Source organism: Phoenix dactylifera, chromosome 13 (genome assembly GCF_009389715.1).
Source record: "Phoenix dactylifera cultivar Barhee BC4 chromosome 13, palm_55x_up_171113_PBpolish2nd_filt_p, whole genome shotgun sequence".
Taxonomy (NCBI): Eukaryota; Viridiplantae; Streptophyta; class Magnoliopsida; order Arecales; family Arecaceae; genus Phoenix; species Phoenix dactylifera.
Genome location: NC_052404.1, coordinates 5038898 through 5057054, shown reverse-complemented (window position 1 = coordinate 5057054; position 18157 = coordinate 5038898). Strand labels below are relative to the sequence as shown.

The 18157-nt window shown below is 38.3% G+C and overlaps 1 protein-coding gene across 1 annotated transcript; it reads left to right on the top strand.

Annotated features, from left to right (window-relative positions):
• Positions 1-7369: 7369 nt before the first annotated feature.
• Positions 7370-9254, top strand: LOC120112865. The gene is made up of 2 exons (XM_039132840.1): positions 7370-7984; positions 8066-9254. Exons 1-2 carry the CDS (start codon positions 7629-7631, stop codon positions 8718-8720), a joined length of 1011 nt encoding a protein of 336 aa, XP_038988768.1. The 5' UTR covers positions 7370-7628; the 3' UTR covers positions 8721-9254.
• Positions 9255-18157: the final 8903 nt, after the last annotated feature.

The window sequence follows — 18157 nt, the reverse complement described above, 5'->3', positions numbered from 1 at the left end:
GAAACCGCCGTCTGTTGATTTCTTCAATGGGCAGAGCAATCAAGTTGACAGCTGCTGAGTTCTTCAACGGAAAAGACTTTAAGGATTAGGCAATAAAGATTTGTAACGGTTGTTCTCAAATTTCAAAAAAAAAACTCTTACATTCCCCACCATTTTTGAAATTTTGGAAAATTTTAAGATAATTTTGAAAATGACAAAAATTTTGAAAATTCAAAGTACAAGCAATCAGTATATTTAGCTTTCGATGAAAGGTGTCTTCCGGACTTGAACCTTCATCTAGTTGGTATTTCGCCATCCACACCAGTCCGAAGTGAACAAAGTTTTAAATTTGGACTTTATGTATAGATTTTGAGAATACCGAACAACTAAGAGTTGACCCTGCATGCAAGTTCCATCGGGGTAGTGCATTACGGCCGTGCGCAGGTATCTTGTTTTGTGAGTGTTTTTTAGAGAACAAGCCTTAATTCTCTATTTAACTGCAGCCCCACAGTCACACTCACATCAGTGATATCTCCAAGGATATACTACAACTCTATACCCTGCTATAATAGCCTTGATATCATTAAGGCATTACACCATCCTTCTATCTAGTACAGTTGAGCACCTGCTCCATAGAGATGGGTAGTGACCGAGTTCACTTTAAATTTGGTGCTTCTACCAGCCACTCAGTCAGCTTGTTTGTCCCATTAAACCTACATCTTGGGATCTCCAGTCAGATAGGTTGGGTTGCCACTGATGGTGACTCAAAAATAGGCTTTAAATCCATCCCCTTCGAAGCATATTGAACTTGTCCTCTCAACAAGCCCTTGGTCAGATGATCTGCCAAGTTCTCCACTGATTTAATATAACTTAAAGTTATAATTCCAATAGAGGTGAGCTTTCTTAAAATTTTATGTCGAAGCTCAATGTGCTTAGACGACTTCGAGTTGTGATTTTTATTTTTCACTTTTGCTATAGTCGCCTGATTATCACAGTTAATTAGAATAGCAGAAATAGGCCTATCTATCATGAAAATATCTGATAACAGACCCTTAAGCCAATCTGTTTCTCTACCAGCTAACTCTAAGGCTACCATCTCAGCCTCCATGGTGGATCTAGTAATCAAGGTTTGCTTGAAAGATTTCCAAACGACTGCACCACCACTTAGTATAAAAACAAATCCACTAGTAGCCTTTGTGTCTTCGAAATCAGAGATCCAGTTAGCATCACTATACCTTTCTAGTACAATGGAAAAACTAGAATAGTATATCCCGTAGTTAATAGTACCCTTCAAATATTTAAGAAGTCTTTCTATTGCATCCCAATGTGTTTTATCGAGGTTACTGGTATATCTACTCAGTCTTCCTACAGCATAAGAGATATCTGGTCTTGTACAGTTAGATAAATACATAAGACTTCCAATTAATTAAGAATACTTTAATTGGAAAATACTGTCCCCACCATTTTTCTTTAATTTTATGCTAGGATCATATGGGGTGCTAACTGGCTTGCAATTTTTGTACTCAAATTTTTTTAATACCTTTTCAACATAGTGAGATTGATTCAGAATAATCTCATTTTGTGTCCTTATAATTCTAATTCATAAGATTACTTTAGCTAACTCTAGATCTTTCATCTCAAAATTGTCACTTAAGTATTTTTTTACTTCTAAAATTGTGATATGTTCACTAACAAAAATTAAAATATCATCTACGTATAAACATAGGATAATAATAAATCTATCAAATATTTTTCAATATACAACATTTATTAAAGTCACAAATGTTAAAGCCATATAATAAAATGACTTGGTCAAACTTTTCATGCTATTGTCTAGGAGATTGTTTTAATCCATATAAGAATTTGACTAGCTTATACACTTTATTCTCTTGACCAAGAACTACAAAACCTTCTGGCTGCTTCATATAAATTTCTTTATCTAACTCGCCATTAAGAAAGTAGTTTTCACATCCATCTGATGGATTTCAAGTTTATATAATGCTGCCAATGCTATAAGCACTCGAATTGTAGTTATCCTAGTGACTGGAGAATAAGTGTCAAAATAATCCATTCCTTCTCTTTGTTTAAAACCTTTAGCAATTAATCTAGCTTTGTATTTCCCAATGGATCCATCAGAATTTTGTTTCCTTTTAAAGACCCATTTGCATCCTAGTAGTCTAGACCCTAGAGGTAAGTCGGTTAACACCCATGTATTGTGTGAAAGGATTGATTCCATCTCATTTTTAATGGCTTCCTCCCATAGAGGTGCATCACTAAATTTCATCGCTTCAGTATATGTTAAAGGTTCATCTTCAACAAGGAATGTGTAAAAGTTATCTTCTAGGTTTTTCTTTATCCTAGGTCTCTGGCTCTGTCTAAGTTCGACTTGGGGTTCTGTTTCAGTGTTATCATTTTGTAATTTAGAGGATTCTTCTATTTCTAACTTTCTCTTTTCTTTCATAGAAAACACATTCTCAAAAAATACTGCATCATCCGATTTTTTAATAGTGTTTGGTGTAATGTCAGGTACATCTGATCGTACTACTAAGAATCGGTATGCGTTACTATTTTCCGCGTACCCTATAAAAACTGCATCAAAAGTCTTAGGAGATAATTTAGTCATTTTGCTAGAGTGAATTTTAACTTTTGCAAGACAACCTCAAACTTTGAAATATTTTAGACTAGATTTTCTACCCCACCATAACTCATGTGGTATTTTCTGGTTATCTTTAAATGGTATACGGTTAAGTATTTTACATGCTAAAATTAGAGCTTCACCCCACAAATTGTTAGGAAGACCAGAACTAGAAAGTTTGAGTTAATCATGTCAATAAAAGTTCTATTTTTTCTTTCAGCAACTCCATTTGACTGAGGAGAAGAAGGGGCAGTAGTCTCATGCATAATCCCATATTCTTCACAAAATTTTCTAAATTCTGTTGAACTATATTCTCCTCCTCTGTCTGACCTAAGTCTTTTATCATTTTCTGGGTTTGATTTTCAACATCTGATTTATAAATTTTAAATTTTTCTAAGGCTTCATCCTTAGTTTTTATTAAATATACATAGCAATATTTTGATATATCATCTATAAAAGTAATAAAGTATCTTTTTCCTCCTCTTGTCAAAATATCGCTCATCTCGCAAATATCACTATGTATTAAATCAAGTAGGTTAGAACTTCTACTTGTTAATTTAAATGGTTTTCTAGGTTGTTTAGCTTGAACACAAATTTCACATTTTTTGTTCTTCTCTAAATTATATTTAAGAATTAAATCTAAACTCATCATTCTTTTGAGGGTATTGTTATTCACGTGTCCAAGTCTACCATGCCACATCTCTAAAGAGTCGATATGCATAACAAGTGGAGAAAAGACATTTTTCTTCATATTGTTGCATAGTAATATACTCAATTTGAATAACCCATCAGCAACATAACCCCTCCCTACAAATGTCTCACCTTTGGTAATTACAACCTTATTTGATTCAAATATTAATTTAAAGCCTAACTGATTCAAAAGAAAACCACTAACAAGATTCTTGCAAATATCTGGCACATGTTGCACGTTATGGAGAGTAAGAATTTTTTTAGATGTGAACTTCAATTTTACTTCTCCTTCTCCAATCACTTGTGCAACACTAGAGTCTGGAGTTGCCCATAGTCACAGTTCTCCCTTTAACCTCCTGGTAGAAAGAAAAAGAGAAAATATCGGAACAAATATGGACAGTAGCTCCTGTATCAATCCACTATTTGGTTAGATTGTGGGCCAGATTTAACTCAAATTTTAAGATTACTAACCTGTCCTCAGTTCCAGTAGAGCGAGAACTGATTATCATGTTTGCCTGAGGAGTCACTTTGTCACCTTGTCCCTTAACCTTGTCCTTTCTATGTCTACATTGTTTGGCATAGTGTTCTGGTTCTCTACAAACATAACATGTTCTCTTGCTCTATTTCTTTTAAATCTTTGGTTTTGGCTTCTCAAAGTGTTTCTTGGATTTATTCCTCGAGAAGTTAGTTTTCTTTGTTTCTACTAAGTTTGCCTTTGCACTAACTTCTGAGTCATTACCCAAGTCCTGTTTATGGTTATTCCTCTATTTGAAGAGACACTAGTACTTGATCCAAAGAGAGAGTGTCTCTTATGCTTCAAAGAGACCTTAAAATTCATCCAGAAAAATGAGAGCTTTTCTATGAGGACTGCCGCCTGAATTCTCTCATTAATAGGGATACGCATTGCTATAATCTTTGCCACTATATTCTGGACTTCATGTGCTTGATCAATTACTGATTTGTGATTTATTATTTTGTAAGAAAAATATTCTCTTATGATAAACTTTTCTTCTGATTCGGTTTCTTTACTATACTTCGACTCAAGTTCATCCCACAGCATCTTAGTTGTACCTTTAGCTCTAGAGTAGATATCGTATAAGTTATCATTTAGAGCATTAAGTATCAAACTTTTACACAAACAATCATCTCTATTAATTTTGTATTTAGCAGCTGATTTGTTGGGTTCATGATCCATTGGGTCCTTAGTTGAAGGATTGTTTGAAACCACATAATATAGATCTAATGTGTCTAACTAAGACTCTATCTTTATTTGCCATCTAACAAAATTCTTTTCGTCGAATGACTCAGGTTTCAAGATATTGTTTAATGAGTTCTTAAATTTATCCATCTTTGTGTTTCGGAAAACGAATATCTCTTTCAAAATTGATGTAAATATAGATCGCCTCAAAAGAACTCAAATAAACCACAAGTAATTTAATTTCACTGAAATAACCAGTTCCGATGCGTATCTCTTCGACGTCGTTTTCTTTCGATCCATAATAAAATAAATAGAACCTGTAATCGATCCGAGGCGTGTAGTCACTGTTTTTGAAAGAGATTCGCCTCCTTACGTGCACTGGATTCTGGCGATCCCTCCCCAAAATACAACGGACGGTTGAATTTGTAGACGTGCACAGTACTACAAATTCTTTTGAACTCGGCAGGATATTTTTTGTATGCTCGTATACGATAGTTTTGTGGGAGATGATGAAAGGATGGAAGAAAGAAAGAAAACAGGGCTTGAAAGGCCTTTCTTTTATTATTATTTTTCTGCTTGAAACTGTAAAGAAAAACCAAAAAAATATCACCGCTAGGAAGATAAGAATCAGAGCACCTGTCTCTCTCCCTCTCGGTTACTTTTTGGGCATCACCCAAAGAGATGTTGGAGCCCAACGTCTCTTTATTCAAGATGGTTTTGAAACCGCCGTCCGTTGATTTCTTCAATTGGTAGAGAAATCAAGTTGATAGCCGCTGAGTTCTTCAACGGGAAAGACTTTAAGGACCAGGCAATAAAGATTTGTAACGGTTGTTCTCAAATTTCAAATAAACTTCTTACAGATGGGAATATTGTTACTTCCTTCCAAAATGAAATGCTTATAGGTGCTGTTACTGAGGATGAAATAGAGGAAGCAATTATAAGCATGAATCCTGATGAAGCTCCTAGTTCAGATGGGTTTTCAACCCTTTTTCTTCGAGGAGTTCTGGGAAATTATTAAAAGTGAGGTGATCCATGCCATCAAATTCTTTTTTAGGACTGACTCAGTGCCAAACTCCTGGAAACAAACATACATCACTCTAATTCCAAAAAAAAGTTAATCCAATGCAAGTTATGGACTTTTGCCCGATTAGCTTATGCAACACTGTCCACAAAATTATGGTAAAAATATTAGCCAATAGGATGCAAAGTATTATGTCTCGCATGATTTCTTTGTCCCAGAGAGTGTTCATGTAAGGTCAGAATATCGCTTCTGTATACTTATACAAGACCAAGAAACCTAAAAAATACAGACCTACAAGGACATCCAGTTGAACATGAAAAGCTTCTGTGTGTACTCCTAAGAGTAGAGAGGGGCCGAGTAAACCTTCAATCTATAATAGGCAACATGCTTTAATCCTTAAGCTTACTGCCCAACTGATTCTTCAGCTGAAGTCCTTGTGGGCCGATGCTGTGCATGCAATTTATAAATTTAAGTGTTCTTGGCTTGGCTATGAAAGACCTAAAGGGTGCTCAGCCATTTGGGGAATGTTATGCAAATATAGTCTTCAGGCTCAATTTCATTTCTTGTGGGACATTGGCATCTTCGACTCCTATAAGCCACTGGCCTAGGTTTATTGGCATAAATGTTGACCTCTTGGATTCTATTGTGGCTGATTTGCTTACTGCTGAAAAACAGTGGGATATCCCCATTCTAGCTACTTTGTTTAGTGCTGATATGATGGATCTCATCAGCCAAATTTCCCCTGCGCAAGGTAGATATTCTAATCAGTTGGGGTGGATTCCCTCTAGACTCAAATATGTGCCTCTCAAAGATGTTTCATCTTTGCTGCATAATTATATGCAACCAATATGTAATTTGGATCATGGTACACCCGTCCTGACCCGAACCAAGCAGTATAGGGCATACTGTACCGTACTAATTCGATATCGGTATCTAGTACGGATGGTGTACCGATATTCGGTGCGTCAAAAAAAATTTGCATTGTATCATACCGAGACTGTACTAGTATGGCACCGGTACAGGATCCGGTACTGAGATGGCGAATCTTGATCTAAATTGTACTTGTGTTTGGAAATTAGAGGTTCCCATAAGAACTAGAGTTTTCTGGTGGAAGCTTGTTTATCTGAAACTTTCATGCAAATCTTTGTCACATCAGAGAGGTCTGATCTCCTCGGAGCCGCAAATTTGTGATATTTGTTCCCAAATACAGGATTGCCAGCATATTGTTATCTCTTGCCCCTTTGCTTTTTTATGCTGGCAGCAACTTTAGTGAAATGTGGATTGAGGTCTCTCAACCCACCTGTTTGCCGGCTTTACTGGATCTTTTATCCACTATTTAGGTAAAGAGGGAGAAGCAGGCTATACTGGCTTACATGGTTTAGCAGCTGTGGATTGCTCAAAATGAACGAATTTTTCAATCACTTAAGCCAACATCAGTGAAGGTGGTAAGAAACACTTCTATCTTCTATGCTAATATTATGAAATCAAGGGCTCCTTTCACTCTGTTAAGGGCCGGGCAGTCTTTTAATTTTCATTATCTTTTGAATTGTTTTTTCTAAAATAAATGTTCCATATAATTCTGATACGGCCACATCTAAAAATGCCAAAAAATAGTAAATCACTGAGCGCTCTAGACAACTCTCTTTTTTTAACCCATAGAGCTCTCTTGGAGTGACTGGCCACATACGAGGCTACCCAATCTGTGGCCCATGCCGCCGGTGCCCTTTTGGATCTAGCCGGTCACCTAGCCGAAGCATCTCTTGGTTCATCATCAAACCAAGGATCCCAATCGTTGATGTATAAAATAAAATAAAATAAAATAAATAAATGACCATGTGTACAAGTGCGAGATATCAGCCGGTGGAAGTAAAACTGAGTATCGGTAGTTGTTTCGAACCTTTTGCCGGAGATCAGGACCAAGGTGGGCGTCCAACGGGATGTCCATGTACTTCCGCACCGAAGCCCATCTGTCGGTGTTGGTGTCGCCGCACGTACTGGTGCGCCCACGGTAGCGGGCCCGCCGTCGAACACCTCGGCGGCCGAACACCACCACCACCTGCGTCCTTAGATCTCTAATCCTCTCCACCTCTGCCCACCCTCCTCCCATGGCTTCTCCGACCTCCAATGGCGTCAGCGTCCCCGTCCTCCTCCTCTTTGTGTCCTGCACCACTGCCCTCCTCCTCTTCCTCCTCCTTCCCTCCCTCTCCCCCTCCTTCTCCTCCTCCTGCCCCACAACCACCATCTCCACCATCGCCGCCGGAGGCGGCGGCGCTACCCCCTCTATCTCCAACCCCAGATCCCGGGAACGGATCTCCCCGACACCGGAGGACATCGCCTGGCTCAAATCTCAGCTCAGCCTCAACTCTATCCAAGAACCCCCCTCCTCCCCCGCCGCCTGGCACTCCCTTCGCAAGGGCATCAACCCCCGGACCCGCGCCGAGCAGCTCGAAGACCTCCGCCGGTAAGTCATCATGCCGTCTCTCCCTTCCCCTCGCTCTCTTTGGTGCAAATCCTCCTACGAAACCTTTTTTTTCGGTTACAGATTCAAAGGCATCTCCCACTACGTGGGCGACGATGCCGGCAACCACACCGCCCTCCCCTGCCCCGGCGAGCTCCTGGTGGAGGAGCACCACAGCAACTACGGCGAGCCGTGGGCCGGCGGCCACGACATCTTCGAGTTCCTCGCCGATGCCGTCGCCCTTGCCCCCTCCGACCTTGTCCTGGAGATCGGCTGCGGCACTCTCCGCGTCGGTCTCCACTTCATCCGCTACCTCGACCCCGCCCGTTTCCACTGCCTCGAGCGCGACGAGCTCTCCCTCATGGCCGCTCTCCGCTACGAGCTCCCCTCCCAGGGCCTCCTCCACAAGCGGCCGCATATCCTTCGCGGGGACGACATGGAGTTCACCCGCTTCGGCGATGGCATTTCCTACGATCTCATCTATGCCAGTGCTGTGTTCCTCCACATGCCTGACTCTCTCGTCTGGGTCGGGTTGGAGAGGCTGGTGGACAGGCTAAAGCCCCAGAAAGGTCGGATCTTTGTCTCCCACAACATCAAGTTCTGCTCGAGACTTGGCGGTGATGAGTGTACAAGACGGCTGAAGAAGCTGGGATTGGAGTATGTTGGAAAGCACACCCATGATAGCTTGCTGTTTAACCACTATGAGATTTGGTTTGAGTTCAGAAGGCCCAAAGCTTAGAGTTTTTTCGTTTTTCGAGTAGTTGTTCGCTGTTCTAACGAGAATTTTAAAGAGGAGCTGGAGATGGCAATGATCTTCATTGGCACTATCAGTATCTGAGCTTTGCCATGGAAGGTTGTCTGCTTTGGCTACACAATGCGGCAGGGCAATTGAATTCATTTGGAGGTATCCCTTGAGGAGTCTGATGGGAAAAAAGGCGAAGGATTGAATGTTTCTCTGTTATGCCAGATTATCTCGGTGAGGCAGTTGCAATCTTTGGTTTACTTCTTGTTCTATTCAATAGTTCATCTAGTTGCACAAATATCTGCAATAGACCCTTATTACAAGTTAGCAGTAGATTCAACCAGGTTTGAAAAGCTGTACTTTTTCCATTGGTAGATGAAAAAGTCTTGTAGTTAGTGCAATTCCATTTCTTATTCTGCAAGACAAACAGTTTGTTTTTTGGGTGCTTTTGTCTTTCGCTTATATATATTTGCATGTGCCAAGACTATGTCTATGCCTCCTTCAATTGATCTGTGCCAGTGATTGGCATGATTGATATGGTGTATGTATCCCTGCAATGCATTCTTATTACAGCATGTTCAAGTTCCTCAATCCGTGATTTTAAAATGGTTATGGATTTAATGTGGTTGCTAATGTGATGCAATTTTTTCCCTCTGAATATGTATAAGCAAGGTAAGGGTTTGTCTTCCCAATCTATTCTATATTCCAGCTCTCTTTTGAACTTCTAGTGCTGTCTTTCAAGATCCAACTTCCAAGAGACCTGAATACTCAATCCAGGTCTTTTTGGAGCAAAACTCAGTTCCATGGTCTCCCTGTTTTGCCACATTACAACAAATATAACATTTAGTCTATTATTCTTATTGCAATGAATATCTGGGTAAGGCAAACAGTGTATCAAGGTCTCGCAATACCTAACCTTAAATTGGTAAAGTTTCTATGCGAAGCAATTTGAAAGTTTGTGGACATACACCTAATATCTCAGCACTCTTACCCTTGTTATCTATCCTTTCTCTAAATTCTAGCAGTCTCTGTGGCTTTCCTGATGCTCACTTTATCCAATACATTGAAAAGACAAAATTTTATTCTGAAGCTGCACTTGTTTGAGAACCCTTCTTACCCGACAAAATAAAAATCATCCAAGGAAAACACACAAATTGTGCCTCTTCACGTACTTCTATTTTCTTCTTGTCACCTGAAACCACAAGGCTTCCTTGCTGTAACTTACTGTTCGAAGTTTTTCTGTCTAAGGGAGTCATAACTCAGCCTGCCTTAAGTGATTGCAAACCTTTTTCTCTTCTTCTAATTGAATTTGATTACTCTGATTGTGTTGCACCATCTTTAGAAGAACACTTCTTCCTCCAAGCAAGACCATATTTTCTTTCGAACCATCGAACTATTCCTTACATTCATTAACCACAGGGCAGGTACTCTTACATTATGGGTCTCTATTGAGCAATAAAATGGTTTCCAATTTCCAATCTTGTTCTAGAACGAGAATCTGCCTTACACACTGACATTTCTTGTTGGCAACTTGATTCAGTTTGAATTGAAAATCAACTAGTTATGTTAAAAAAGGGAATTTGAGAGAACAAAGAGAATAATCTTGTCATTGAGCTTCCGTTATAACCATAAAATAGAAGGTATCTGGGTAACTCTGCTTGCAGTATTTCTTAGTGACAATCTAACTGCTTGGCTGGAGACATCATTCATTTCAAATTGGAAATAAACTAATTATGATAAAATTGGGAAGTGATAAGAGGAAGAAGAGAATAATTTTGGTGTTGGGCTGACACCTGTAGTCATTATTGCTTATGTTTTTGTTATTTCTGATGTTGAGAGTTTGTTGAGGGAGAGTCGCTGATAGCTGGCATAGCAATAGTTGATGGTTGGACACTATATTGCAAAGAATACACAATGTAGAAAAGGTAGCATCTCATCTTTTGTCTGGATGTCTTATATGGAAGCTACATTAACTAGTTGGGGGGCAGGGAAGGGAGCTTATCAGTAAGGGGTTGCAACAAGTATTTTCTTAGAGATAAAGTGTCACACATCATAAATGGGTCTTGTTGCCAGCTTGTCATTATATTAATAATTTCCCCTTCTTCATTTAAATGTCGTTCCTACATCATTTTATAGTCTGTCTTTCAAATTCTTTAAATTCAATGAATTCACTAGCCCTGTTTATATTTTGAAAGATGTTCTAGTTAGAAACTTATAATTAAACTATATAGCCATTGCTAGGCCTAGAAATGACATCAATGGCATATAATGAAGAACATAAAGTTAAATAAGCTTATCTTTTTTTTTTCAATTCTCAACATATCTTGGAGGCTTAGTATGTAGGAAATAATACATAAAGTAGGGGAAAGGCTAGTAAGAATGTAGTAATATAAAAAGGAGAAAAAATGCTTATCAATCGAGGCATGCCCTAAGGTGGTCTTAGAGAAAGATTCGCCCCACTGGTGCACGGTTTACTTGGAGGCTTTCTTCCAAGGTACAATGATCCTCCCACGAAGTGTGCGTACAGTAGGTGATACTCGAACCCAAACAGTATTCCAAAATCACCCAAAACCCAATAGCAGAGAGATGAAAAAGAGAGAGAGCTCATTTTTTTTCAATCTTAGAGACAATGTCCCATTTTCATAGTTGTTCTAGGCCACTCAATGATGGAATGAATAACACATTGTAGAATAAATGACTAGTTGATTAAACCATTCAAGCCATAATGGTCAAAACACAAAACAGTAGTCTCTTAGGTGCATAAATGGTAATATCACATGTTAAATATGCAAGAAAATCAAGTTAAATGACTCAAAATAAATATGACAATATAAAAGATAAGAATTCAAATAAAGCAAATGGGTTGCAAGACAATATGAGAGAATACGCCTACGTGTGCCATATTACATTTGTAATCATCGCTATGTATCGAACCTTGCCAAGTCATGCTATGCCACACACACTCATGTGGCAAAACACTGAAAATTTAAAATTTCTATCGAGGTCGGCAGAACCGTCCCGAACCGGGCGGTTCCGGCTGTCCCGAGCCGTATCAGTGTATGGTTTCGACAACGGAAACGAGACCCATTGCCGGAGCTGAAGAAGGAGAAGGTAAGAGAGAAAGAGAGAGAGCGGGGGAGGGAGAGAGAGGAAGGGCCGCGGGGGCCGGCGGAGGCCGCAACTGGTTCTTCTGTTTCGAACGAAACAGAGGTCCGACCGTGGCTTCAAAAATTTGGGGATTTTTAAGTGAAGTCAGCAAATCGCTTGCCGACTTCAATTAAAAATTCCAAAATTAAGTGAATTGTATGGATTTAGACACTACTATTGCCTGAAAAATTTTATACTGTTCTTCAATGAGAAATCTATTTTTTTCATTTACAAAATATACCATCTTGTATTAGTAACGTTAGTTTTTGTGGTTTTCTTAATGTTTCTCCTCTAGCTTGTAATATCGTTGCTTTTCTATCAGAGAAATGAAAGGATCAATGTCTTCTTCATGTTGGCTCGTTAATGAAAAGTGGCTACTTTAATAAATTTGTCTTCTTGAGAAAAGAGTAGCTTATTATTTATAAGAATTCTCCCTAAATATTTTGCTTGACCTTTTTTTTTTAATGTTAATAATGTGCAAAAAAACATTTATTCGTAATACTATGCTTGCATTCACTCGGGTATCATTGGTTTGTCATGACCAAAGTTGCTTAGCAATTGAAATTGCATGCCGCTGAATTACAGCAACTCCAGACTACTTTTATTTGTTTGGTTGCATTGGAGTTGCATGCTGCTGGAGCTACAACAACTCCAGCTACATTTATTTTGTTTGGTTGCGTTTAGGTGCAGCTGCTAGAATCGACGAGCGGCGTGGGGATGAATGAGCAGATTCAAACTGGCTGTTACTGCTTGATTTATGGTTTTATTGTACGTTGAGTTGTAACTAAAACGCAAGATTATATGTAATTGTGAAGCTTCCTAGTATAGCCAGCTAGAAAGCACAGATGCTTCAAATTGGATATTGTCTATATCTGATACCGTATTCGACATGATACTTAGATGCATCATACTTAGATATGTTTAGGGTTTGTATCGGATACTAGTTTTTAGTTTCCTACTAGTGACTAGTGAGAAGTCTAAGGTTTCACAAATGCAAAGACAAAAGGACCAATATGAACAGCCTTCGACCAGACCCCTGTCGGGGCCGAGGTTAGAGCTGCTTGAGAGGGTGTTTCCTATGCGAGACAGGTGCTGGGTGCGGATCACATCATTCTTGAGGGGGATGCTACCACGGTGATCGAGAAGATCCTGAGCTCTAGGCGGTCTGATGGGAGCATGCGGTTGATTCAGGATACTCGCCGCCTTCTGGGCGACTGTATTGTATTTCGGGCTATTCATGTGTACAGGGAGGCTAACTGTGCTGTGGACTGGGGGCCTCCTATGTGGCCTAATATTCCGGAGATGTTATCTGAGACGCATGTAGCCCGGTTCTAGACTCTCTGCAGTTTTGCTTCTTTCTGACTTTTTGGGCTACACTCACACCCGTTGTGTGTGAGGCGCCGATGCACCAAAAAAAAAAACAACAGCCTTCGACAGCAGAATCCGAAGAAACCTTTCAACAAATCCTTTCTCATAGTTTTCATCCTTGTTCCCTTAGGTCTTTTTATCCTCTTTCAAAGCCCTTGATATGAAATCTGAATCAACAAAGTGAAAAAACTATAAACAAAGGTATGCAAGAATTAATCACAGTAAGTGGCCTATTTAACCCCTGGCTACAGATCAGAGGATTCTTTCCAATTAGTCTGAAGATAGCAATCTTGAGCATCACTCTTAATTATCTGAGCCTCTGCTGGTTGACAGCAGGTCCAAGCAGCCTTCAGCATTTAGGCTCCCTGTCGTTCATGGTGGCCATGACAATGTTATGATGGCAAATGAAAGGTAGGTGTTTGGCAGCTTGAGGTAGCTCTAAATCCACACCAATCTAAACCGTGTTTCTACTGCCCATGTAAGGCAGTGACGTAGCTAACTACGTTGGGCTCCCAGCTACCTCCTACAACTGCAGCACCAAACTGGTGCTCCAGGTTGAACATGGTGCCGCAGATGGATGGCTTTAAGGACACACTCACCATGCAGTCGAACGAATCAAGTGTGAACTTGATCATGAATGGGGGTGGCAATTGAGTTGGATCGGATCGAATGCAAGACAGATTAAAAATTTGTCAACCTGAACTCGAAATGGGTCTAAACTCTAGATTTAAAGGTAACCTAATCCGACTAATAACAAGTTGATAGGTTAATTGGATAAGTATTGCCACCCCTAAATTATGAGAGTCTCCAAAACATATTGTTCAGCCAGTAGGCATTCTGTGGATTTCCATGGCAGGGGACTTCCCTGGTGATTGCTCTTTTATGAGTGGAAGGATATCAGGGTTAGAGTGCTAATTCTCACAGCAACTGCTGCAGTTGCTGGAGGAGAGGACATGGTGAGCCAAGTAGTCCTTTTATCTCTGGTGGCTATTGGAATGTAATGGTTGTTCAGTAAGCTATTTCCCTTGCAACCAAAGTTCTATGAGCATGTTATTCTAATGTAGCGAGCCCTACCGAAGCTGTTATTTACTAATAATTATAATGACTGTTATTTTCCTCAACATATATTTATATTTTTAATATTTAAATATTTATTTTTTAATAAACTAAGAGTTGTATTAGGAACTATATTTCTTCGCATAAAGAATGGAGATTAAACATCTCCCTCCATCACATTAGAGATTAAATTCGTTGGAATCCTTAAACCCAAATCAACTGAATTGGGGAGAGAGAGAGATCACCTCACATTCTCTCTCTTCTCTTGTGACCCATCACATTCCACTTCCCCCACCCCTTCCATCCTTCCTGACCACCTACTAATATCTCTGCTCTTTTCCTCTTATTATCTTTCACAACACACCCCCAACACACACAATTAAATTCATAATAATTAAATTTTTACAAAAAGTTTAAAATAATACAATTTCTCCACTTAGTTTTACCCCTCTCCCTCCCCCCCAAAAAAAATTAAATTCCTTTGAATAAAAATAAAGTTTAAAATAGTACAATTTATCCACTTAGTGCCTCCCAAAATTAAATTCCTTAGAAGTAATAATTAATTTTTTATATAAAATTTAAAATAGTACAATTTGTCTACTTGGTTCTACCTTCTTATGCATTCATAATCTCCCATCTCTCTCACAGTATCCAAAATTTTTGGCATAGGCGCACCTCTAATTATATTTTTTTCTCAATTCCTAAGATAAATTTAATTTTAAAGATCATGAAGGAAACATAGGAAATCAATTACGTGTATACCATATAATTATTTACCAATTATACTATATCTTGCTAAATGGAAAAATTATTTTATATTTTCACTGATATTGATGCTAGATAATTTGATAGATGCAAAATTATGGCACGTTTACAATTAGGGTTTTTAGAAGAATGCAGAATGAATAAGAACCAAAAGTTGCTAATGATGCAGAAGACATGGGAGTAGTTTCACAAACTTGGACGGCGAGGCTTCTCGGCCTTTTATTAGTTTATTGACCTTAGCTAACGAGATACTCTTTTTTTTTTTTTTTGTTTTGAGGAAAGGCAAGGGAGGGAGACCTTTCCTCGCTGTTACTTTGTTGGGAATGATAGAAGGTACAGAACGAAATCACTAGGCTTATTAATGGTACAAGATGATTGGATGGGGGAAATGATGATTAAGGGCTCGTTTGGTTCGTGGAAAAAGAAAAGGAAAAAGTATGGTCAACGGAAAAGTAATGAGATGCCTCTTGTTTGATTAGAGTTTTCAAAGGTAAGAGACGGAAAAGTTGTATTTTCATGGGCATATGATTCTCACATTTCATGGGAAAGTCTTTCCCATAAGAAACATGGGAAAGTTACTTTCCCATGAGGCGGGAATCACTCTATTTTTACTTTTTTCCAAAAAGACCATTCAGCATTAAAGAAGCATTAACGAGGTATTAAAGACCTAATTTTTATTAAGGGCATAATAGGAATTATACGTAACTTTTATAAGAAAGTGGATGGCTAACCAAACATAAGCACTTTGAAAATTTGTCACTTTCCTATTGTTAACCAAACATGCCAAAAGTACTTTCCTAGGCATCCTCTTCTTAGGAATTTGTTTCCTAGGAATCATATTCCTAAAAGGGAAAATGCTTTCTGCGAACCAAACGAGCCCTGAAAGCTGAGAGTGGCCGGGAAAGCGGGAAGAGAAGAAAGGGCAATGGTCATTCATGATATTGACCATACGTGTCCCGCCACACACTCACTACGTATTGTGCCTACAAGAAAGGATTGATTGCCGGCAAATTCCCAATCGCATGCTGCAGCATTGACGATTAAGATTGAGATAAGAGTGGTTTTTCATAGTTTTTTTTTTTTAATCTCTTATGATCCATGTGAATGCATGTTCAGTTCTATATCGATTATTCATAAAAAAAATAAAACTTTTATATAAAACTTCAAAATTTTTTTAAAAAAATTGAATAGTCTTCTTAGATGAAATTTTGAGTTGTTACCAATAATATCAAAGCATATTCGGCTTATAATTCATATAAATTAGGAGACACTACAACACAAATTTATTGAACTGACTATACCATAGATCGATTGGGGGTGCTTATAATTAGATTTGAATGAATTTAGATTCTTAGCCTAACGAGAATGTCAGGGCTTAAGCAGGAAAGTATATGAAGACCTATGCGGGCATATATCTAGCCTCTATCGGTTATTTTTTAAAAAAATTTTGGATACTTATATGGAACTAAGAAACTCAAAAAATACTTTATGACTAACTTTTTTGAATGAAGTTTTGAATTGTTACAAATAGTATTAAAACGGATCTAACCTATATGAACTAGAAAACACTGTAGTACAGGCTCATTAAGACTAATTATAGATATGCAATGTATGAGTTCATTGAGGCAAACCATAGGCCGATCGTGATGCTTGTGATTATATTTGAATGGATTTGAATTTTTAGAGTATAAACGGAAAAAGTATGTGAGGATCCATGCGGATGTGTGTTTAGTCCTTTATCAGTTATTCACCGAATCTTGGATATTTATATAGGACCAAGGAACTCAAAAAATACTTTTCGGCTAGCTTTCTTGAGTGAGCCTTAAGTTATTACAATCTTATACCCAATTAGGTGTTCCATGCACCGAGCGAGCCCAAGAAATCAAGGGTAAGCTCGTGGGTATAGATAGGTGTGGGTTTGGGATGCCAACATTAAGCACAAGGTAGCTGACCGAATAACACCAAGAAGGAGTTGTCTTGTAGCAAATATGTCCAGCTTCTGAAAAGGAAGGTTGCCTGCTTGACGACTTCAGATGCTGTGTAGGCTTGAAATCTAGTCTCTATTGTTTCGCTTGAGCCAAAGACAACAACAAGCAGGGATACAAAATCTATTCTTAATTGCTTTACATTGTATTATATTATTAACATTGTATTATGCAAGTTGTCGTCTATCTTCTACATCAAAAAAAATTGTTACATAGATTTAGTTAAAATTATAAATATTTTAGTAGTTTTCTTTAACAACCTAATTTTTTCTTTTCTACGCATAGGGATTGCAACGAGTATGTATCGGATTTCATTCAACTATATTTACACAAAAACCTACAGATTACAATAGCTATATCCAAAGCAAAACCAGAACCTAATTTATAAATTTATAGCCAAACCTGATGGCAGAATGGAAAATAATTTGACAAGTCGAGTTTGAGTTGTTATCATGCATTTGTCTAGTTGGGATTAGATAGGTGTGTCGTATATACATACATACATATACATACCCACACACACACACTTAATCCCTCTTTTTGGCCTTGTTTTAAACTTTTTTGAGTGTATAACAAGTTTTATTATCGATTGATTGTATATGAAAATCTCGCACTTAATTTTTACAGATCATGACCTCCCTGATCTTAAAATTTATTTAATAGGAACCAAATTAGCTTTCATTAATCATAATGAAATATTTTTAATTCTGAATACCACCATCTCATAATTCTGAATCAAGACCTTAATTCTTGCTATGGTGCTTGCAAGGAATTTGAATTCGATGATGGTGATTGTGTTGAGAAACATGAGTCAGTCACTAGCTAAAATCTTCGAAGGACTATGGTAAGGAAAAAGAGGAAAAAAAACAATAAATATTCCATTCTTCGATGTCACACCAACTTGAGATCCTATTATGGAAATTACAGGACATGAATCCTCTTGATTTGCAAATAAATAAAAGTATATCTTCATATATGTTGCCCAAAAAGACAACCCGAGAGAGAGGGGGGGGGGGGGGGGGGGGGGGGTTGAATTGGGTTTTAAGTAATTATTGCAAATAAAAACTTAATGAGTAACTAATTAAACCTTATTGCAAGTGGATTAATTAGTTT